Source organism: Bos indicus, chromosome 3, assembly GCF_029378745.1.
Source record: "Bos indicus isolate NIAB-ARS_2022 breed Sahiwal x Tharparkar chromosome 3, NIAB-ARS_B.indTharparkar_mat_pri_1.0, whole genome shotgun sequence".
NCBI lineage: Eukaryota > Metazoa > Chordata > Mammalia > Artiodactyla > Bovidae > Bos > Bos indicus.
In genome coordinates this window covers 25,422,935-25,446,962 of record NC_091762.1, presented here as the reverse complement: position 1 = coordinate 25,446,962, position 24,028 = coordinate 25,422,935, and the positions used below count along the sequence as shown (strand labels likewise).

Here is a 24,028-nt window from a genome sequence, read left to right as displayed (position 1 = left end):
TGTCTTTGAGAAAATGTAATTCCTCCACTAGCTCTTTGGATAGACTTTCCCCTGGAAAGTTGAGGTGACGGTTAAATGTGCTAGGTAACACTTCGTGGCAGGCTTACGGAGAGAGGAAGTGCCCCAGAGAACCTGGCTGCAGCTCAGTCACTCTTGCTGGTTTAGAAAACCCACCACTGCCCTCCCAGTACCTTCTTCTCGCTTTCCCGGCGCTGCTGGTCTTTTAACTTAATCTGAAGAAGCTGAAATTTCAAGAGTTTCCCTATCAGTGGTAAGGTTAATTTCTCTCCGCTGTCCATAATTGCTTTTGCTGCCGTTAACACCTATGAAGAAACACAATTATTAGGAAAGTGGCATTTTATAACCTTTGGCATGTCTGTCAGTGATGAAAAGACAAAATGGTATTCTGAATTTCGTAATATTTGTCTTACTGCAAAGGTGCCTCAATGCTGGCCAAAAAAATTAGGGAAAAATGCCCCAATGCCATAAAGCGAGGCATTTACCCTCTACCCGAAATATATTGGGTTGTCTGAAAATGAACTTTTTCCAATAAGGACTTCCCATGATGATGCTTGACTCAGACTCCCAAAGAGGGGTGGAGGAAAGACAGGCGGGGCTCGGTGTCAGGATGACCGACGGGTCAGTTTCATGCTACAGAAAGTCTATTGTTTGGCACAGCCAATAGCCCAAACTGTCAAACCTTGACTTATTAGGACGCTATAAATTAAGTAGGGTTTTATAATAATGGAAATGGCTATGTTAGCAGTCTTTTATTTCTTGGTGACCAAAGTCAAATGAAAGATAAAAGCTGTTTGACACAGAGGCGCCATGCGAATGTTGCTCCCCTACCCCCACTCCCTTGCAATTTAATGTTGATCCTGTTGGTATGCAGCCTAATTGGGGTGAAATAAGGTTATTGAGTTTTCTTTGGGTGACGACAGCCACTAGGAACATACAGCTGTATTGTCCAGATGTGTGGCACTGACAGCCTGTTTTATAACTATGCTTTTTACAGCTTGTTTCCCCTAAATTTCACACAACCCTAACATCTGGGCCCTTTTCCTTGGAGCCCTATAACCACTTTATTTACTGCAAAAAAAATAAAATCATGTAAAATATACCATAAAAAGTTGTTACGTGTTTCTCTTTCTTCATGTTGTCTCCCTAATAAAGTTCACCGCGGCCGGAAGCACTGTCACAAAAGTAATCTAGTCAAAGTGTTTCTCGACTTTTGTTTTTAAGCAAGTATCAGATTTATTTATAACCTCGGGATGAATTAGGTGTTACTAAAATGTTCTGACATGTTGCTTTTCTCCCCCCTTGGAGCAATTACTCCTCAGGGCGCATATGGTGTCAATTTCAGAGCCTCCCGTCTCAGACAATGACCGCGCACACTGCATCTCATCAGGCTGCGTCTTGTCTGAGGTTCATACCAGTCCTTGGTCAGGGCTTTCCTGACCGATCTGGTTCCTAAGGACTTTTCACTTTGCCAAGGGAAATAGCTGAAAGGAAGGGAGATGGCTATTTTGCTTCTAACTGCAGATGGCCCTGTGGATTATCATAAGCCAAAATGTAACTGGACCGCCTGGAGACCACGTCGGGGTTTCCTGCCTTGCATCGCAGGAGGGGAAAGCCAGGGGAAGAACTCCTTTAAAGCTGCTGTTTCCAAAAACCAACGGAACAGACCAAATGTCAGAAAGCTTTGCGTGTGTCTAAGCAAACACTCTCCGTGAAACAGAGCTCTTTGCTTTTTATGGCAGTTCTGCTCCTGCTAACACGATTTAGGGAAAGGGACATGATGGCTGTGATTTCTGGGAGCTGGAAAACATAAGGGTACACCTGCAGAACCTCACCATTTAATGATGACCAGACTCGAGAGACAAGGGAATCCTGAGGGGTTGGACAGTTAGTTACATATAAAATGAAAGCAGTCCGATTGGTTCCAGTCTCAAGGGTAGGTGTATCTGGTTTGAAATGGTGTGTTTCAATAATACCAGCTAAACACTGTGCAGACAATCAGGCTTCTTTGTGACATCTGGTTCAAAATATACAACTCTGAGTTTGTAAGGCTCAGAGCAGTCTAGCATGGGGTGTTTCCCTGTGATACAAATATAATGACAGTGTTGAAGGGAAGTCAACACTGGCCTGGGTCTCTTTTCCTGATGATCTGTGAAAACAGGATATTTACCTACGTCTGGGGTGGTGTGGGTGAAGCCTGCCTGGCGTCACGGTGATGGATGGGATGTCTCTGGAATTGCTTTTTATCCCCATGTCCCTATGAATGTTACCTCACGGTGTTAAAATGTACTCAAAGCACAACAAAACTTCCAAGAGAAAGGTATTTTTCAGGCCATAAATGTTATTTCTGGTTCATCAAAAAACTGTCTGTAGAGAGCTGGATTTAAAACAAAAAGCTGGCAAAGCCTTAAAATAAGAATGATATCCTCCTGTGAAATGGGGAGATGAGGAGCTGCAGGGCACCCAGGTTCTCACGGACACAGAGCCCATCAGAGCAGTGGCAGGGCGAATCCCAAGGAGGCGTTCTCCTCCCTGAACAGGCCCAGTCGGAGGGAGACTCAATGCTGACGCCCACACTCCTGGAGAAGGACACAGCAGTGCACGTGGCCTCATGAGCAACCAGCAAGCTTGTCCTTTCTGGAAGAGATGTGACTCCCACACGTGCCACTGTCTTTCTGTGCTTCCCCCAAAGGGAATGATCATATGACTCCTGGGGGTAATTAAAGTAACTAAAAGTCTCTTCTGAAAAAAATCTTAGACTGAAAATGTTTATGGTATGTGAGTCATCCCCTGGAGAGGTAGAAACAGAAAATTATTTATAAATGAATTTCTACTGAAAAATCTTTCTTCTCACACCCCACAGTTCACACTTCCACCCACCAGGAACTGGATCTTAGATGAAAAACCAATCCTCAGAAATCTTTGTCTGAAGGGTACATCTTTGAAGGAAGAAAAAAATATGTGTAGATTTTAAAAGGTGGTGCAGTTTCTCGAGTAACGTTTGAGAAAAGCTTCCCTTTCCTGCCTCACTTGTAGTAACTGAAGTAGTAATCAAAATGTCAACCTTTCAGAATTTTAAGCATTTCTTGTCTAGTATCTGGGCTTCCCTGGTAGCTCAGATGGTGAAGAATCTGCCTGCAATTCAGGAGACCTCAGTTCAACCCCTGGGTTGGGAAGATTCCCTGGAGAATGGAATGGCAACCCATTCTAGCATTCTTGCCTGCAGAATTCTGTGTACAGACCACGGGGTAGCAAAGAGTCAGACAAAACTGAATGACTAACACTTGTCCAGTATTTAGTCAATGTGTGTGTGTGTGTGTGTGTGTATCTGTGTGTCTCTCTGTATATATATCTGTGTATCTGTGTGTGTGTATTTCTGTACGTCTGTGTGTGTGTGTGTGTGTTGGGGAGGTAAGATGGCAAGGGCTGTCGGTCTTGGGAGGATGAGGGATATAAGAGAAAAAGGGCACAGTGAGCTGATCAGAGCTATGGTGTAATTAGACAAAATCCCGTTTCCAGAACTAGGCAGAAAAAGTCCTCAGTGGGTTGAAACCTGGGTACTCATCAAGTCAAAATACCAAACAAATGATCCTGACATGAGTCAGAAACTTAAAATAATGAGTCTTACGGGCAAGTGAGACTTGTTAAATAGAGAAAAACTGCTGCCAGACAAGGCCTGTGTGTGTCTCCTAGACCTACTCAGGCCAGGCCACGGGGCCTGCCAGGGCTGTGAGGGATGTCCAGGTCAACGTACCCGAGGTGCTCAGTTCTGGAAAAGTCTAGTGGAGGAAATTTAGCTTCAAAGAGTGCAGCTGAGGCAGGAAGACACATCTGTGTTTTACTGTGTGAAGGTCTGATTTTGAAGGTAGATGCCCTTTGTCTTCTAGGAAGTTTGTGATTCTGAGCACACTAAGAAATAAAAGCATTTCACTGTATATCACTGGCCTGCCTCAAAGATTTATGTCATATTTACTGTCTAATGATCTGATCCAACAAAAACACACCAAATGAGCCAAATTCTTTGCTTTCCTGGGGATCAGGCCCACCTATAGCCCTCTCCCCCGCTCTTCATCCCGTTCTGAGGATCCTCCCCACATTAGTAGTAAGCACGGCATCAGTCTGGACAACACTTAGAACTGCTCCAAAGGTTCCCAGGGGAACTGAATATATGCATGTTTGCAAATGTATGTGTGTGTGTGTATATATATATATATGTGTGTGTGTGTGTGTGTGTGTGTGTGTGTGTATAGATGATAGATAGATAGATAGATAGATAGGACTTCTGTGGGGTCTATAGATCTGCTGCCTGGCTTCCCTGGAGTGCTTATAGAACACCTTGCATTGTAGCTTAACTTGCTGCATGTTCAATCCAGGTGAGTTCTAAGGAAGGTTAAGACTTTGGATCTGCATTTCTCCTGCCTGGAGCAAGCCATGGGAAGGAGGTGGTGGGGAAGAGGGAAAGGTGCTTATGTTGGCAGAGAAGGGAGGGGTGATGAGAGAGGCATAAGGTGAGGGAAGACTTTCCCTGCAAGAGTTCCAAATAGTCACCCTTTCTCCTAAAAATCTCTTGGTTTCAGGGTCTTCTTTGAGTGTCCATGTTATTTGTTAGAGTAGCTGTAAAAATGCTTAAGGCATGATTTCACATTTAACCCATTATTCCTGCATCAGTGATTTAGGGTTGGTTTGGAGATGTAAAGACCTCAGCAAATAGGAACAGAATCCATAAACCTGACTCACTCCAGACTAGCCCAGGGCTGAGCAAATACGTCTTTAACATGCTAATTTTATTTGTTCATTTGTTTTTTCATTCATTCATTCATTTGGTATCACATTCTCTTGTTTCTCTCATTTCTTTAATACATGACTGAGTATAACACTTCCTTATCATGGTACAAAGTCCAAACAGTACCAGAAAGACATACAGTGGGAAAAACATGCTTCCCCAATCTCCTCCATTCCATTGACCAATTCTTGTCTTAAAATAATTTCCTATGCAAATATAGACATACATCTTTTTATATTTTAATACAAATAGTATCACACTTTAATATTGTCAGGTGGTTTGTGTTTTTACATCCACAGGTAGCCAGGACAGCTTTCTAGGCTGACATATATTGTTTGCATATGCATTTTTAAATTATTGGTATAAACCTCTATTGTATGGGTGTTTGGTCATTTACTTAATCAGTTCCCAACTGATGGACATTTTGGTAATTTCAGGTTTTTTTTTTTTTTCCTATTAAGCTCATGTATATTTTAAATATTTATTGATACTTCCAAATTGACATCTGAAAAGTTAGCAGCATTCTTGTTTCCACCACTGAATGAAAGGATATGCTCCCACATGGGCCCTGTTAACTGGATTTTCTCCAACTTTTGTCTATATTCATGCTGACAGGTCTGTGATTGTGGAAATGTTCTTTATCTGTACTGTACGACAAAGGAGCCACCAGCCACTGGCTGTTATTGTGCACTTGAATATTGCTAGTGTGACTGAGGAACTGAATTTTTAATTTTATTTAAAACTAAAATGTAAATAGTCACGTGTAACTCGAGGCTTCTGTTTTGGTCAGGACATGTCTGTGCTGCAATAAAAAGTGGAAAAATTACTATTTCATTTAAAATTATGATTATTTAAGACAACAAGGATTTATTGTATAAGCACAGGGAAATATAGTTAACATCTTATTATGACCTATACTAGAAAATAATTTATATATATATGTATAACTGAATCACTTTGCTGTACACCTGAAACTAATACAATATTGTAAATCGGCTATACTTCAATAAATAAAATAATGTTTGTTTAATCATCCCACCACTTTGTCCCTTTGATTTTACCCTTAAAACTGAAAGAAAAGATATTCTTATGGCACCATCCTTGGCAAAGTTGATTAATGTAGGAATACTCATATGCATTATTAAATATAATGGTACACTCAGATATTACCCAGTGAAAGGTAACGGAAATTTATGACTTCCAGGCTAAGATATTTTTTTCCGCTCATTTAAGAAATATGCCCTTGAACAGGTGAGGATAAACGGGACTTGCCTGAGGCATAATTTAGAAAGATACAGAGTGTCTTTTTGCTGTCTAAATCACTCCTGCCACTAAAACAGAGAAGATTTAACTTAGTAACTCACTCTGAATGAATTTTACTATGCCAGTGCGTAAGCTGTATTATAAGGTTTTATCCTTTAGTTATAGAATGAAAGGGACTAGCAACTGATGATATAATTTTAACCAATAAGTAATAGGTGTGACAACTGAGAATTTAGGGTGGGAGGTGACTACTATCTTTCACCTGAAAGCCTGAAATGCTTGAGGCTGACTCTGAAGATGAATATAGTTTCGCTTTTGTGCCCCCAGAAGACTGCCCCCAGAAGACAACAGCCTTCCGGCCATGACTAGCTTCTCCTCTACCCACCCTCAAGTTTCACTGCCTGGAGTTCTTACACTCCACGACTAGGTCTGCAGGGGAAGAACCGTGAGGGGAAAATGGAAATAACCTTGGGGCAGGGTCAGAGGAGGAGCATCTGAGAGGATGAGAAGGTGGGTGGGGCAGAAAACCAGCAAGCCAGCAGCTCTGTGCTGTGGGGAAGAATACAGGCAAGGAAACTGCTCTGGGAAGTAAGACCTGGGACTTGTCTGTGTGTGACTGTGTCTGAGTGTGTGTGGACATGTGGTGTGTGTATGCATGTATCTGTGCCTGAATGTATCCGTGTGCATGTCTGTGTATGTGTATACGCATGTCTGCACAAGTATGTGTGTTCATGTGTTCAGCTGCCTTTGGGGATGGTCAAGATCATTAAAAGATAGTTTATAAAAACACTGGCAAAACTGAAACAGCAGATATGAAGAATTGGTAACAAGAGAAAACTAACATCTTTAATTGGTACCTTAAAAGTAATACTGTTGATTATTTACCATTTCTAGCTAATTATCCTGCAGAACACAAGTTCCTATGTTTATCAATAACACATGTCAGAATATATATCTATATTTTCATCTAAGTAAACTGTAACTTTATGTGCCATCTTCAAAGTTTCAGTTCAGTTCAGTGGCTCAGTCGTGTCCGACTCTTTGCGACCCCATGAATCACAGCACACCAGGCCTCCCTGTCGATCACCATCTCCTGGAGTTCACTCAAACTCACGTCCATCGATTCGGTGATGCCATCTAGCCTCTCATCCTCTGTCGTCTCCTTCTCCTCCTGCCTCCAATCCCTCTCAGCATCAGAGTCTTTTCCAATGAGGCAACTCTTTGCATCAGGTGGCCAAAGTACTGGAGTTTCAGCTTCAGCATCATTCCTTCCAAAGAACACCCAGGACTGATCTCCTTTAGAATGGACTGGTTGGATCTCCTTGCAGTCCAAGGGACTCTCAAGAGTCTTCTCCAACACCACAGTTCAAAAGCATCAATTCTTTAGCGCTCAGCTTTCTTCACAGTCCAACTCTCACATCCATACATGACCACAGGAAAAACCATAGCCTTGACTAGACGGACCTTTGTTGGCAAAGTAATGTCTCTGCTTTTTAATATGCCATCTAGGTTGGTCATAATTTTCCTTCCAAGGAGTAAGCATCTTTTAATTTCATGGCTGCAATCACCATCTGCAGTGATTTTGGAGCCCCAAAAAATAAAGTCTGACACTGTTTCCACTGTTTCCCTATCTATTTGCCATGAAGTGATGGGACCAGATGCCATGATCTTACTTTTCTGAATGTTGAGCTTTAAGCCAACTTTTTCACTCTCCTCTCTCACTTTTATCAAGAGGCTTTTGAGTTCCTCTTCACTTTCTGCCATAAGGGTGGTGTCATCTGCATATCTGAGGTTATTGATATTTCTCCCGGCAATCTTGAGTCCAGCTTGTGCTTCTTCCAGCCCAGTGTTTCTCATGATGTACTCTGCATAGAAGTTAAATAAGCAGGGTGACAATATACAGCCTTGATGTACTCCTTTTCCTATTTGGAACCAGTCTGTTGTTCCATGCCCAGTTCTAACTGTTGCTTCCAGACCTGCATACAGGTTTCTCAAGAGGCAGGTCAAAGTTTGCTGCTTGTGTATTCTGCTTTTGTCTTATATATGCTATGCGTGTATGTGTTCATTCACTCAGTTGTGTCTGTCTCTTTGCAAACCTATGGACTGTAGCCCACCAGGCTCCTCTGTCCATGGGATTTCCCAAGCAAGAATACTGGAGTGGGTTGCTGTTTCTTCCTCCAGGGGATCTTTCCAACCCAGGGATCAAACCCAAGTCTCCTGCATTGGCAGGTGGATACTTTACCACTGAGCCACCTGGGAAGCCTTATATATACTTATAAAATGACAAAGTCAGAGGACATACTGCCCCAGTGTAAGTGTGTACATATGTGTGTGTTTTTCACAAAATTTTCAATGTGAAAGGTGGGTGAAAGGTGAGTGAAAGTGAAAAGTGGGACTGATTCTAAATATTTGATGAGAAGGATGGATGAGAAGGTGATTTCAAATAACTGAAAAGAGCCACTTATATAGAGATTCTCTCATAGGAAAAGATTCCTGTTGGGAATTTAGGTCCTTGGGTTCAAGGGATGATGAACCAGCTGCTGAAGCCACAACTGCACACGGGCAGCGAAGTAGAGAAGCACAGGCTGCGTTTGTATCCCGGTCTTCTCAAACAGTAGCACTGGGTAGCCTTGAAAAAGTTCCCTAATGCCTATAAACCTCAGCTTTTTAAGCTACATCCGGGTTTCTCAATGGTGGCACTATTGACAACGAACGCCAGGTAATTCTTCATTGCAGGAGGTTTTTGTGTGCACTGGAGGCTGTTTTTTCCACATCCTCTGGCTACCCCAATGGTGACAAGCAAAGTTATATCCAGAGATTGCCAAATTTCCCCAGGGAACAAAACCATCCCTGGTTGAGAACCACGGATGTACATAAAAAGGATATGAACAGTGCTTATTTCACAAGACTATACTGAGAGTTGAATGCAATAGCGCACAGAAAGGGCTAGCAAGACTTAGGTGAATGATATACACACAGAAAACTCTTACTAAAATGAGCTCTTACTGTTCTTACGCTTGCATCCAGAGCAGGATTAGAATTCTTGAAGACCTTTCAGTTCAGGTTGGGGGAGAAGAGAAAAGGAGCAGAGCAATGTGCATTTGGGCAGGCAGAAGGGGACCTTAATCTGTTACCAGATGGTGGCAACCTGGATGTGCCTTTCACTTAACCCTTTCTCTGTTCTGACAAGGACAGGTCAAGGTCCATGTAGAGAAAGTGGAGATAAAAGCGAAAGGTGTAAAGATAGATTTCATCATGGTGCATAATGGGAGTGTATAATGGGAGAGGGGAGAGAAGGAGGAAGTCTGCTATTCTTAATTTCTTCTAAAACTAGAGGGAGGAATGATCCGAGTGTTCTGCAACTCCTCAGCTTCCTTTCTGTTCCCCCCACTCTCTTCCCTCCTTCATTCCTCCTGCATTTACCGAGTGCCAACTTCATTGCATTACTTGATCCTTTATGTGTCAAGTCTATCCAGCTCACATTCTTTAAGTAATGAATAATTTCCAATGAGGCATAATTGGAAAAACAGCTGGAAGGAGCAGGGTTAGCAGTGAGAGAAGGCAATGGGGAGAGACAGAGAAAGAGGAAAGAAAAGAAAGAGGAATGACTGAAAAATATTTTCTCACTTTGAGCAGAGGAAAAGAAAATAATCAAGCGATACGAAGCTGTCCCTACATAAATTTCAAGGTGACGGAAGATCTAGGTTCCATATAGATCATCCTGTCTGTCTCACAACTGGAACGTTATGAAAGGGCTCAGACCACAGCTTAGTGAGAAGTTCTTAATGATGATAAATATCCAGAGCAGGTGACTCCTGGATCATTTTCAGCTGTCCATAATTAAACTGGTATCCATCTCTCGACAATGTCAGGGCTGTAAAATAATTCCAGTCATTGGACCCCTTACATCTGTGCTGAAATGAAATAATATTTGGCAGTAACAAGGAGTCACTGAAACTAAATAAACAACCCCTTTCAAGACTACATAAAAGTCGGTAACATAATAACATTTGACAGGGATTAAGACCTCTTTGGGGCCTAAGGAAGTGTCAGAAGCAGGAATAACAAATACATGGACGGTAGAACAGATCTATGCTCTAACGGACACGTATAATTTGAAATGTGATGAATTTCCCAAGAGAGATGTGTATTTGGAACACCTAGTTTGCACATGTCAGAAAGCACAGGACTTATCTTAGAAGCCTTTGTTGGGGTTACTCTTCCACAGAAGGAGAAAAGCAAAGCTTCCCCTTTTCATTAAGGAGTGTTCGGGTTTTTGTATACTTGTGCAATATATACAGGCTCATGAAACTGAATGTGATATCATGGGGAAGGATGGTGAGAAGTTCAGATATATATTAGCTTCAGGTATGTATTACTAACATATGAAACTATTACCTTGGTAATTTTTGTTTTTTAGATCAAGCTTTTTTCCTCAGTCCCAAGATGCCCCCACCCCTCTGATGTCATTCTTGGTTCTTCCAGCTTGTAGTGAAAGCTTCAACTGAACAACCTTCTGATTTTTTGAACCTTCCCTAAGGGAGTCAGCTCTCTTGTATCGGAGTTACTTGTGTCCAGGGTTTGTAATCTCTAGGAGCTTGGAAGGGCAGATCCTGATCCGATTTATCTTTCTCCACCCCTACACAGAATCTTATGCATATGTCGTTCAATAATTTTAAAATGGGTCTTTGGAGTTATTTCTTCCTTGATTTGAAGGTAGGTGTTTTCAAATGTTCATAGCTACTGTGATAAAGCTCCACGAGTAGACTGCAAGTATCAGTAGGTTCCCAGGCAGAGTAACACACAGATGGTTACACAGCACACACTATGTGCCAGATAAGGATTGTTCCAACAGTAGCACTAGAATAATTTAAGGATTACACTTTAGATGGGCTTCACAGGTGGTGCTAGTGGTACAGAACCTGCCTGCCAATGCAGAAGATATAAGAGATGTGGGTTCGATCCCTGGATCAGGAAGATTCCCTGGAGGAGGGCATGGTAACCTACCCCAGTGTTCTTGCCTGGAGAATCCTGTGGACAGAGGAGCCTGGTGGGCTACAGTCCATAGGGTCACAAAGAGTCGGACACGACTGAAGCGACTTAGCATGCATGCACTTTAGATAGTCTAACATTTAATTCTCACTTTCCCTTTGAGGTGGTGACTCATCATCCCATTTTACAGATAAAGAAACTGAGGCCTGGCAATCACATAAGTAGTGGCTGTGGGATTTGAACTCAGGTTACCTGGATCCAAGGTCCTGTTCTTCATTACCACATTCTGTGGCCTCACAGAAGCCTTTTTACCCTGGAGCTGGAGTCACTGAGCTCCCATCTAGTATCCCAGCCCCTCCCCCATCTCTATACCCAGTCCCCATCTTAGCTGGAGGGATGTAGAGTTTTGTAACTTTTTTTTTTTTTAGTTTAAATACTCTTGACTCTCTTACTCATTTTGTCTTTACCTGGTGCCTCCACTCTAAAGAGCTGTATTTCTTTTTTTCCTCTGAGACCTACTGGGAATCTGAGACTGGGAACCCTCAGTCCTAAAATAGCTCTGAAGGGTGGCAGACCATGCTATTTTGGGATAAGAATTATTTTGAACTAAAGATACTTGAAAAACAGATCCCTCTGGGGACTTGCTGTTCCAGGGGAGGATCCCTGTGTACTAGAAATAATCCTAAACTCCCTGGTCCAGGATTGTTTCAGGATGAGCTTGTGACCTACTTCAGCCCAATGGGATATGAGTAGTTTCCTGAGGTGGCCAGATCCTACCTCCTCAGTCATGACAGAGCTTTGGGAGAAGGCTGCAGCCATCCCACCTCTCTGGGAAATGGGTCGCCACACAGATGGGGGAAGGGTCATTCCTCATATACACAGGAAGTGGGGTTTAAGCCCATGGGCTAAAGCTGACCCCCAAACCTGTCTAGACTTCTAGTTATACAAGCTAGTACACTCCCTTTTGTTTAAGCCAATTATATATTTTTTTTTCTTGTGAAGTAGAAGTAAGGTGACCAACCTGGTACTGATATGGCATGAAATTCATGCCTTCAAATTAACAGAGACTTAAACCACACACACACACACACACACACACAGACAGTGATTATAAGGTGTGTCTCTGTATATTCAGCTTTCAGCCTTGTTAGACTGTCATTTGCTTCTAGTGCTGGAGGCATGTAGGCTGGTCAGAGGTGTTCTAATTTGCTCAGAGGCTAAAGACCAAGAAGTGGACAGGCAAGCAGTACCATCTGCCTTGACGAGCAGGGGAATGAGCAAAGCGTGAACATTCTCTGGCCCTTCTCAGATTACTGTTACTTTGGCAGAACTCAACAGATTGGAGGATGTAAGTATCCTAAACGTTTTGATGGTACTTCTGTCCCTCCAACTCCAATAGTACCTGGTACAAGTGCTCAGAATGAAAGAATGGATGGAGGGATGAACACTGAACAACAGAGAATGTGAGGAGAGGAGAGAATCAGTGGGTCCATTGTACAGTTCTGGGTGGGTGGTAAGCGCGAGGCAGAGTATAGACGGAGAGAGTTCATCCTCGAGAAGGATGGCCTCTTTCCTGACCCTGTGAATAGCACGTGGACACAGGTGAGACTGTATGTCTTCAAGCGCAGGCTCGGAAGTACCTGGATGCTTGTTGAGAAGATGTGTTCCTGGACTTGTCTGAAGATGCCCCTGATCCCCATCACTGGCTGAGATTTCGAATAGGCATTTTTAAATGAGCTCTCCAGGTGATTCCGAGTCTCCCCACTTTGAGGGCCACTGACACAAGATGGCAAGAAGAGGTTAGAAATCAGAAAGACTCACACCAAAGACCTTCCTGCAGAAACCTTCCCAGATCCCCATCTGACACCGTTCTCCCTGGCCTGACTCCCCAGCCCTTGTTCATATTTTCAACCAGGCTCCTCCTGCAGCTGTGCCTTTAGTAGCAGTCTTGCTTGTGTGTCCTTGTGCAATGGACCTGGAGCTTGGGCGGGGCTCTGATGATGGCTTCCTTCTTTTTGTATCCCTCACAGCATCTAAAATCTGCTTTGAAATCACTTAAAGCAAATATTCCCTGTTCTGAATTTAGACAACAGCGGGTCTCCTCCCATTATCACAAGAAATCTGAAAATGACATTACATAATCATTTTGCTTTAATGAATTCCACAATTACAAAGCACAGCCAATAAAAATATGATTAAGCATTCAACCTTAACAAGTTTTGTATATCAAATAGATTAAGATAAAAAATACAATGTTGCAGAGGGTGTGGTTAAATTGGAACTGTTAGAAGGAATGGGAATTGGCACAAATTTGTCTCGAATGCATTCTGACAATGTGTGTCAAGAGCCTACAAAGATTTACATACTTTGATTCAGTAATTCTACTTCTTGAAATGTTCCATAAGGAAATAATCAGGGTCCTAACTATTGGTAAACAGTCTAAATTTAGCAAAAGGAGGAGTGGTTAAATGAATTATTGAATAGGCTTTCTATTAATATTATGTAGATACTGGATATGGTTTTAGAAAGAGGCTAGTGTCATAATATGTGAAAAGGATATGATAGAAAGCATAGTAAATTCCTATTTTTTTTAAACCAGTATACATCTCTGAATGGTGGAGTAGTCTACAGATACTTAAGTACTTACTACTATATGGGCTATGCTCTTTCTACGTTTCCCAAATTTTCTACAGTTACCATGTGTTACTTTCACAATAAAACAGCTAATAAATAAAATATACAATGTAAATGCTATACAGACTTTGTAACAGTGCCACCCCTCCATCCTCTTGCATAATTTTTCCAGCACACTGATTCTAGTGTCTTCACCTCTCACATTACTTTCCAGCCCACTATTCTTCAAAGGCTTCCATACTGAAAGGATAAAGTTTTCACTCCTTAGCAGGTCACACCAAGTCCCTGATGACCTGGCCCTGACACACCAGCCTCGTGCCTAGCTGCTGCTTCCACTTTCCCTCCTATCCTTCCGGGATACCCACTATGCGGAGTTTGTTGATTATGCTATGCTGTGTATATATCTGCCTGATTTTGCCTGGGCTGATTCCTGTGCCTAGAATTTCCCTTCTTCCTTCATTACTTCATAAATTCCCCATTCAGCTTTCTATCCATTTTCCTAAAACCTTTTCTCCAAAACTTTTGAAAGATTTAGGCATTGCTCTCTGCACTCAATGCACTTTCAATAACTTCTTTGTTATCACATGGTAATAGAACTGCTCATTTCCATCTCCGTCTTTTGGGTTGAAGGGTGAAATTAACTTTGTAATGGGCAGAGGGTAAACAGCCAATACAATACATGCTGAATGAAAGAATCAGCATACAAATCACACAGCCCTTCACTCACATCGTGTGGGTTGTCCCTTGTATAAGGGCACCCTGCAATGCCAGTGTGTCCGACATCCAGCCAGCCCTCCTCTCGCCAAGCCAGGGTGCTCAGAAGCTGGGAAAGCACTTGGAGCCAGTTCACTAATTGAGAAAGTGACTGGTGTCAGGGGAAGGGCCTGATATGCCAGAGACTCATTCCACAGACCCATTGCACAAACATTTACAGTGTCCTGCCAAAGTGTGAAAATCAGTGGCTCCAGTTTCCAAATGCAGCCCTGGGCATGTGCAAGACTATCCACCAGGAGGGCAAAAAAATTAGAACCTCTGATGACATTTGCCTTTATTTTTGTCCTTTTTAATCCTTTTATTTTTTTTGATAATGTTCTATGATATTTGTAATTCATATTCTTATACATACCCCTCTCTCTGTATACACACACAACATACATGGAAAAAATGCTGTTTTTTTTTTTTTTTTTAACTGATGGGATATGTGATGAAAATAACTTGGGATTGCTAGCCTAGAGCACTGGGGTTTAGTAATGAATAACACATGTCCTCTAATGCTTATGCTGTTCACTACGAAGCAGGGGGAGACAGATAAAAACAAACAACCACAATACAACACAGCAAGATTAACTTTGCCTACAGGAATCCAAGATTTCACAAAAGAGATGGCACTGGAACAGGGTTATTTGGCTGTGAAATGGGAACATCTAAGTCTAAATTCTACATAATTCTATTTAACGGGGTGCACTTGGTGAAGAAGGAGTGTAAACTGAATTAAGTGCAAGATGGCTGAAAAAGAACGAGCTAGAGCTGTGACAAAACTGGCTTCATCACCCACAGTGATGGAGATGTGTGTGTTTGCTTATGGAGCAAGGTAGGTGTGGCTTGATACAGACATTCTAGATTTATAGTCACTTTGTCATGCCTGATCAAGTTCTACCCTGATTTTTTATCTATTCAAAGGGTTCTAGAGAAAATCCTAAGTTAATATCTGCCAATTCATATTTTTATTTTTCCTGTATAATTGGTTTATTACATTTTACAACTTTGTGCAGAGGGGTCAGTATTCTAAGCAGGGAATGTCTTTAGCCCTGGAAATGACGCAAATGACAAAGCCTAACTCAAATGTCTGAAGCCAAATGCATGCCCTCAGAAGCCTGTGTTTGGCACAGTCCTTTTAGAAACTTTAAGACCAGGGAGAAACACTTTCTTAGTAGGGACATTAGGGAAAACTCCCAGAGCTGGCTCTTTTGTTCAGATGAATTACTAAGCTGGTTAAATTTAACTGTTAGCTCCTTGACTGTAGACACTATGTCTCAAAGAGCTTGAAGTAACAGGGTGAACTCTGAATTTGGAGTCTAGGTTCTAACATGGGGCTCTGACATTACCAGCTGTGGGCACAGGGCAAGTCTCTTAACCTCTGTGAAACTCATGGCTCATTTGCTACTGGAGAATAATAAAAGGTAAGTCAGCCTTATAATACTGTTGTGATCAAATCTGACATTGTGTGTGAAACTATTTTATACTCTCAAAGGCATCTTCCAAATGTGAATTGTTGTTGTTATTATTGTTAATAAGGTCCCAGTAAAAAGCACTGCCTGTTTATAAAAAGCCACATTCCATAAAATATTGATTCAAAAAAGACTGACTGAATGAATGTGGAAGAGGTTTAGTTTCAACAAACTCACTCAGTGGTGATGCAGAAATTATTTCTGGGGACTCACATCCTTACCCAAAGCCTGGGATCCTGTTGACTCCTTCCCCCACTGTCCCTGCACAAGTGAAAATCCCCTCAAGGGCCCAGCTTTTACTTCTGATAAATAAATGCATGCTGCTAGGAAAATGGTATAATGGGTTAACATTCTGAAAAGGCAGTTTCATTTCATCTGAACCAAGGTTTTACGGACACTGTGCCTGAACTCAGGCGTTGCGGGGGCTGTTTTTGGACAGGCAGGACTTCCAGCACCTCTTAAATCACATTGCAGGGCAACTGCCCGCTCCACCTACACATAGGGCAGGCCTGCATACATAAAACAGGACTCGCAAACCTCTACCATCTGATGACTCATCCTTGTCTCTGCTTTCAGAAAGTACCATACACAGACTTTACCAGTCCAATACATTTTCCTTTGCTTGCTCCAAAAAGGGGAGAAAATATGTGTGTGTGTATGTGCGTGTGAGTGTGTATGTATGTGTTCCTCCAATGACTGAGGAATCCTGAAATGAACCTCTATGGGAAACCCCTGACAATGTTCTGTGGATGGTTTTGTACAGGGGATTGAAACAAGTTGGCAGGAAGAAGAATTCTTTCTGCATAATTCAAAGCAGACATTTTATGAGGGGAGAAGCAATCAGAAATTTGCTGTCAGTCCTTGAAGTTTTAGTAGTTACAAAAAGTAATATATTAGCTCCTTGCATTAAATCCAGATAGGATCTATCCTTTTTCCCCCTTCTCAATAATATTCCTAAAATGAATCCTTGAGAATGTAATACAAGACTAGCTCCTCATAAATTAGTAGGATTCAGCAGTGGTGGCCTGTGACAAGGTTACATGTTATTAGCCTGTGCTCTGTCTCTCTGCAGCTCCAGCAATAAATGGAAGAATAATACTGTAAGAGTTGAGAATAACTAAACTAATTATGCATTCCTATCATCTTCAATATCATCTAATTTAATATTTCCCAATGAGTGAGTGAGCCTAGACTGAATTTGTCTTTTTCATATAAAGACTTGATAAAGGCTAGCACAAATAATAATAAATTTGTTCATTTGGGAATGTTTGATGAAGCACACGGTACTCTGCAGGGTATTCTATTGGCCTTGCTCATGATAAGTACTCTATAGATTTCAAATGGTAATGAGTATTGTTATCCAAATAAGGATGAAGTTGAAAGACGCAATTTTAAAGGACTAGATTTATTGAACAATTTCACCTTTTATAGGAAAGAATTTTTGTAGGACTGGTTTTCTATTTTTCAAACCTTTAAACTTGTAATTATGTATTTAAATATATTTTTGAAGCAATATAGAAATTATATTTTAGATAACTTACATGATCAGGATACTTAATTGGTTTTGAGTGTTTTGGGGTTTTTTGGCCAGTCATGTTTGTGAAATAGAAGAATGGATGGATTTTAATATATAAATAGCTATCTGAAATCCACTTATTTAAAATTAATATTCTTTGAGTTAATATGTGCGGTTGCTTTTCAGTAAATATATATGAATTTCTATTAGTCTATTCTATCACTTTTAGTTTGGTATTTGTTCCTTTCCTTGCTACCAAGGATCCAGGAGAGAGAATTTCAGAAATAGAGGTCACACTAAAAATATGTAGAAGCATGAAAATTGTTACCATACTTCAGTTCCAGCTACACATTCTCCGCCTCCAAGGAATCAAGGCTGTCTGTATCTTTGGTGCATCTTTGACTATTTTGGTGACTGCTCCGTCCCTCCCTCTTTCGTCTTTCCAACATACCCTGTCTGGGGACCATTACCCTTTTGGCTGAAAGTCGTGAACAATAAGTGAGGTCAGCCATAGGTCTCAATGAATAACAGATTCAATTATAGCCAGGGATTAAATCTATAACTTTTACATCAGACTTGCTACAAGGTATTAAAATGTCATGAAATAGCAAGAAACAAACATATTGTTTACAGCATGATGGACTACCAGCTCTTGAGGGAAGAGCCCAGGCCTAATTTGCCATTTATCCAGACTGTAATAGACATTCTGTAAATGTCTGCTGCATGAGGACTGAGCTGGGATGAATATCTACCATCATCTTCAGTCTAGGGAGATGCAAAAGGAAGGAAACATGAAATGGGCTTAGAGAACTCTAGCGTCTTATTTTATTCAAATTTTTCGGACCTATATTTATAGCAAGAAGAAATTTTTACAACACAAACCACATACATACACACAGTTGCCACCAACTAAATATCTGTGTAAACCGCTAGGCTGTTACCCACAGTTAGAAAACCACTGTGTGGGATATGGAACCAAAAAAAAAAAGAGGAAATGGAAGGGCCCAAAGCCTCTAGTACCCAGGAAATATTCCTGAACGATTGCTGTTGAAATGGTCCATTGTGTCTTATTTGTGCCTTCCAATAACTCTCACTAGTCCTTCATTAACGAGTTGGTTTCTTCAGACCACAAACACCTCTTCAGTGCATCAGCACTGTGCTAGACAGGCAAAGATACAAAGAATGAAAAAAACTAAAAATGCTGACTTCCTCTTTGACTTCTCCTCTATAACATCTCTCAGACACATAAAATTTACTCCAAACTGTACTTCCACACTTTCCCCAAACTTAATCTTTTTCAATTTTTTATATTGAAGAAGATATTTTTACTCAGCTTCTCAGTTCTGGGCTTTGAAATCACCCTGACATCTTCTTCTCCCTCCCACCTCCCATCTCAGGGACCCATCCTGCAGATTCTTCCTTCTTAATATACTCTTGGCCCAGATGACTGAAGTGACTTAGCAGCAGCAGCAGCAGATGGTAAAGAATCTGCCTGCAATGCGGGAGATCTGGGTTCAAACCCTGAGTTGGGAAGATCCCCTGGAGACAAGGACCTATCAATTCCTTCAGAGCCAGCCTCTGCCCACTTCTCTATCACACTTTCTCTCTTTAATGAAATTCTAAGCACACTGGCTTTTCTTATTCCTCTGAGAGGCTGACATTGTTCCCTTCCTGCCTCCAATTCTTTGCACAAGCTGTTCCCTCGGCCTGAATAATTTTCCCTGACTCTTATCACTTGGCTCTTTTTCATCTTTCAGTTTATCTCCAAACACTCAGTTGAAAGTATTTTTCCATGTAATTCCTTCTGATGTAAAGCAAGTATTGCAACTTATGCTAGTGTATGTATTTGTTTGCTTATTTGATTCTTGCTTAATCTCTCCCTTCCCATTCAAAAGTAAACTCTCTGAGGGCAGGAAATTATATCTGTTTTATACATTAAGATACACTCAACCATAGATTTGGTACATGATAGACCTTGAAATGGGCTTCCCTGCTGGCTTGGATGGTCAAGAATCTGCCTGCAATACAGGATATCCAGGTTTGATCCCTGGGTTGGGAAGATCCCCTCGAGAAGGGAATGGCTACCCACTCCAGTATTCTTGCCTGGAGAATTCCATGGACACAGGATCCTGGCAGGCTACAGTCCATGGGGTTGAAAAGAGTTGGACATGACTGAGCAAATAACACTACTACTACTAGAAATTCAAATATTTGTGCAATGCATAAAATAAAGCATTTCTTAAACCTTAATTATCACTTGATCATTTAGCCAAAGCTGTGTCCCTGTGTACCATTGATTGAGTGGATAAATAAAATGTGGTAAATACATACAATGGAGTATTACTCAGCCTTAAAAAATAAAGAAATTCACATTTGCTACAATATGGATGAACCTTGAAGACACAGTGCTTAGTGAAACAAGCCAGTCCCTAAAGGCGAAAACAATCATACTATATGATTCTACCTATATGAGGTATCTAGAGTTGTCTAATTTTTAGAAAAAGAAGATAGAAGAATGATGATTATCAGGAGCTGGAGGTGGGAAGTGAGGAGTTGTTTACTGAATACAGAGTTTCAGTTTTATTAAGATGAAAAAGTCATGAAGGTTTCCTTCACAGCAATGCAAATATACTTAATACTACTGAACTGTACACTTAGAAATAGTTAAGATGGTAAGTTTTATGTATTTTTTACCACACAAAAATTAAAAATCCCTGTTTATAGGTATTTCAATTCTTCCATGTTTTCTGGAATACAAAACTGCAACAATCACTAAAACCGAGGACAGAAATGAAAAATAATTATAACAGCTAACCCTTATTGGATCATTATTCTAGATCAAGCACTATGCTATTTTCTATTTCCTGTTTCATTTAATCATCATTACAGCTTTACGAGGTAGACAGCATCATCCACGCTGAGTTTACAAAGAGAAAACTGAAGTACAGCAGAGTTATATAATTTGTCCAAGATTACATAGCTAATGAGTAGTAGAATCTGCATATGAGCCCATGCAGTCTGGTTTGGATCAGTGCATCTAACTCCTGGGTACAGGTCTCATCAAACTAGTAAGAAACACTCTGGAGATGAATTTAAGCTCTCAGTAATTAGTTTGTTGTTAAGTCGCTAAGTCGTGTCTAACTCTGCACTCCCATGGACCGCCACACATCAGGCTTCCCTGTACTTCACTATCTCCTGGAGTTTGTTCAAACTCATGTCCACTGAGTTGGCGATGCCATCCAACCATCTCATCCTCTGTCGCCCCCTCTCCTCCTGCCCTCAATCTTTCCCAGCATCAGTCTTTCCCAGCATCAGTCTTTCCTGACTCATTTTCTAATGAGTCGGCCCTTTGCATCAGGTGACCAAAGTATTACAGCTTCAGTTTCAGCAGATAGATCTTTTTTCTGCACTTTCATCTCTGATTAATTTGCACTAAATTCTCTCATTTCCCATCTTTCCTTCTTTCTTCCAAGGAAAAGACTCAGTCACCTTAACCATGTAAATCTTAGTTGTAAGAATTAAAAATTTCTCTTGATCCAAACATTTTAGCAGAAGCCACTCATCAACATGGCTCAAAATAACTAAAATTGTTCAGCACCTTCATTATCTGCTAATATATCTTCATTGTTTTTGCCTGAGTAGTAGGAAAAGTAATAAACACAGAACTACTTCAGAACTACTTAGAGGTTAATTCTCACTACTGACAGTAGCTTGTATTCAAGAAATGTGCAATCACAACTACCCCCTGTAGAATCTAAACTAATTTCAATTTTTGTGTAAGACAAGCAGAAGGAACAAAAAGAAAGTGAAGTCGCTCAGTCGTGTCTGACCCTCAGCGACCCCATGGACTGTAGCCCACCAGGCTCCTCCATCCATGGGATTTTCCAAGCAAGAGTACTGGAGTGGGGTGCCATTTTCTTCTCCAGGGGATCTCCCCAACCCAGGGACTGAACTCTGATCTCCCGAATTGCAGGCAGGTGCTTTACCGTCTGAGCCATCAGGGAAGGAAAAAAGGCTTCCAAATTAATGAGGTACTTAACCTGCCTGAGCTTCACTTTCATCATTTTCTCATTATCTCCTGGCAAGTTGTTGAGAAGATTAGGCTAGTTAATAGATACTAAACACCCAGCACACAAAGCTTGGTACAAATTAAGTGTTCGATGGACAGTAACTACTATTACCATACATAAAGGGGGTTTACTGGCAGTCTTAGATACAAGAATTGGATGAGGTTGTCTTTATGATTCCTTCTCCAGTATCCTTCCAATCATGGTAGGCATGTAGTATAACATGTTGGAGAGGCTCCAAACCCACCCAAGCAAAAGCAATGATGGCCACTCTTTATCACTCGAACCTTGCTTTATTATTGTGGCTGCTCCTCCACTAATATCTGTGCCCTGGAATCCTTGATTGGATTCCTGCCTTGCCCAGCAGTTCTCCCACTGACCAAGGTCCTAACCAGCACCCCAATCCTCACACATGTGCATTTCATGCTGATGGATCCCAGGGTCCTCAGCTTTGGGTACCACTCTTCCCCAGTGACTACCTGCCTCCTCCTCGACTTCTGACTACTTGCTACACAGGCTTGGCCAGCTGCCTGGGCCGAGGGGTGGGAGAGAGCTGGGGGCACGAATTGGATGTCTTTGCTTGAGTTGTGCTTTGTTTTGAAAACAGAACTTCAGGTTTCTGACGTGAGAAGCAGACATATTTTCACCCCAGGAGCACTGACCTTCTGCTCCTCAGTTACCAGCTTGGCCTACCTTCTCTGCTGGACTGCTCTGGCCTCCAAAACGCGGAGGCTCGGAGTTGATAACCCATCTGACTGTTTTTCCCCATCCTAACAAAATTCTTGCAGTTGTAACTCTTCATAACTCTTTATAAACATTTCTAGTATTGTGATTTCTCCTCATTTTCCCTTCTTTGGGTGAGAAATGCCTCCAAAGCTCACATTTTGGCACCAGAATCCCTAGATTGTTTTTATAGTCCCAGCGTAGCACTTCTTTGTTACAGCTCAATATTCCTAAATTTTGTTCCAAGTCATTATTTTACATTTATAAAGATCGGGTTGTATTAATTGGTTCCAGCTTTCAAAATGTTCCATCAGAGGTTATTTTCTGCTATTTTGATAGTGGTTTCTAAACCCTAAAGTGCCAAGGCCCTGATGTGGGCCGTGTTCTCTAAGCATCCCTAAAGGACTGATGTGGGACAGAAAAGATACGCAGACCCTGGGCCTCTCTGTGCTCTTTGAAGACTATACTGGCCATAATAGCTTCAAAGAATTTCAACAAGTTCCTAAGACATGACCTTCGCTTTCCGAAAACCACGTTGGCCAGGCTTGTCTTAATCAAGCTGTGCTTTTCTAAGCATCCTTTTACTTGATCTCCTGCAGCAGTTTTTAATACTTTCCCTACAAGTGAAGTTAAACTAACTGGCCTGTAATTTCCTGGTGTGTCCCTAAGCTCTATGAAATAACGGCATTAGGTTGGCTACCTTCCAATTCTTCCTGAATTTTTTAGTTTTGTTTTAAAACACAGGATTGAAAAGGCCAGAGAATGCTTCCTGTCTCGCTTTCCCTTCGTTCCTTCCATGACATACTGCTCTCTCTGTTCCCAGTAGATCTGCCATTTTAATAACTTCAAACCTCTTAAATGTGTTCACATATTATTTGTTCCTATCTCTGAAGCATGAGTTTTCCATTTTTCATTTTGACAAGGGCCACCCCCCAAAACAAGGGCTTACAATTCTATCGAATAGACTTAATTCGAGGCACTGTTTAAGGAATGAGTTTCACATTAGGAATCTGGAAAAGTGTGGAAACTAGATAATAATTAAGCCTCTGTCCCTGCTTGTGAGTTATTATGAATACATGTTGGGGAAAATTTGAGAAATATGTCTACACACCCAGGAGTAGGGATCAAAAAATGGAACTATTACCTCTGGGGGTTCTAATCCAATGTACTAGAAAAGTGTCTTTAAAAATGTGGTGAAACTAATTAGATCTGAAGATATAAAAATTTGCATCCTATACTTGTTTAAACTGCATTTGGTTGATAACTCATATCTAATACAAAAGTCTTTCCACATTTAATGATCTCCCAAAATTATTTCCTAATGGAAAAGCCCATCTTAATATACTTTGAAAAAAGTTTTTGTTTTTACTGATGGGGTAAAGAGGAAAATTAATAATTATTTCTATTTGTAAAATTGCAATGTATTATATGAAGTTTAGGATTGTCCATGTTTGTTATTGTATAGAATTGACTATTCTTTGAAGTGAGCCATAAATGAGGATATAAAAACCTTTATTCTTTATGGATGACTTTGTTTCAGCAGACTGTTGGGATTTTGTTTGTATAGTGACCCGATTTGTCTTTTCTGAATAAGTCAGAGACAGGCACATAAACCACAGTCTGTGTGTGGACAGAGTCTCGCTTCCCATAGTGAGGTACAGTAATCACCATTGTGAAATAAGAACTACGGAGCACAATATAAAACTTTTAAGACAGCTGACTCTGATTTCAGATAAGTTGGGTAAATGATCCCTTTGCCCAGTTGGTACTTTTTTCTTTCTAATTTATCAAAGCCACAATGTCA

The 24,028-nt window shown here is 41.1% G+C and overlaps 1 protein-coding gene across 4 annotated transcripts in view; it reads right to left on the bottom strand.

Moving 5' to 3' along the window:
- Positions 1-24,028, bottom strand: part of SPAG17 (sperm associated antigen 17) — a 254,113-nt gene that overhangs the window by 192,164 nt on the left and 37,921 nt on the right. For 3 of the 4 annotated variants that reach the window (XM_070785824.1, XM_070785828.1, XM_070785826.1), the window contains exon 4: positions 192-323. The exons of the other annotated variant lie outside the window; for it this stretch is intronic. In XM_070785824.1, coding sequence (XP_070641925.1) covers positions 192-323 — 132 coding nt within the window. The remainder of the gene's footprint in view (positions 1-191; positions 324-24,028) is intronic. 4 annotated transcript variants of the gene reach the window in all.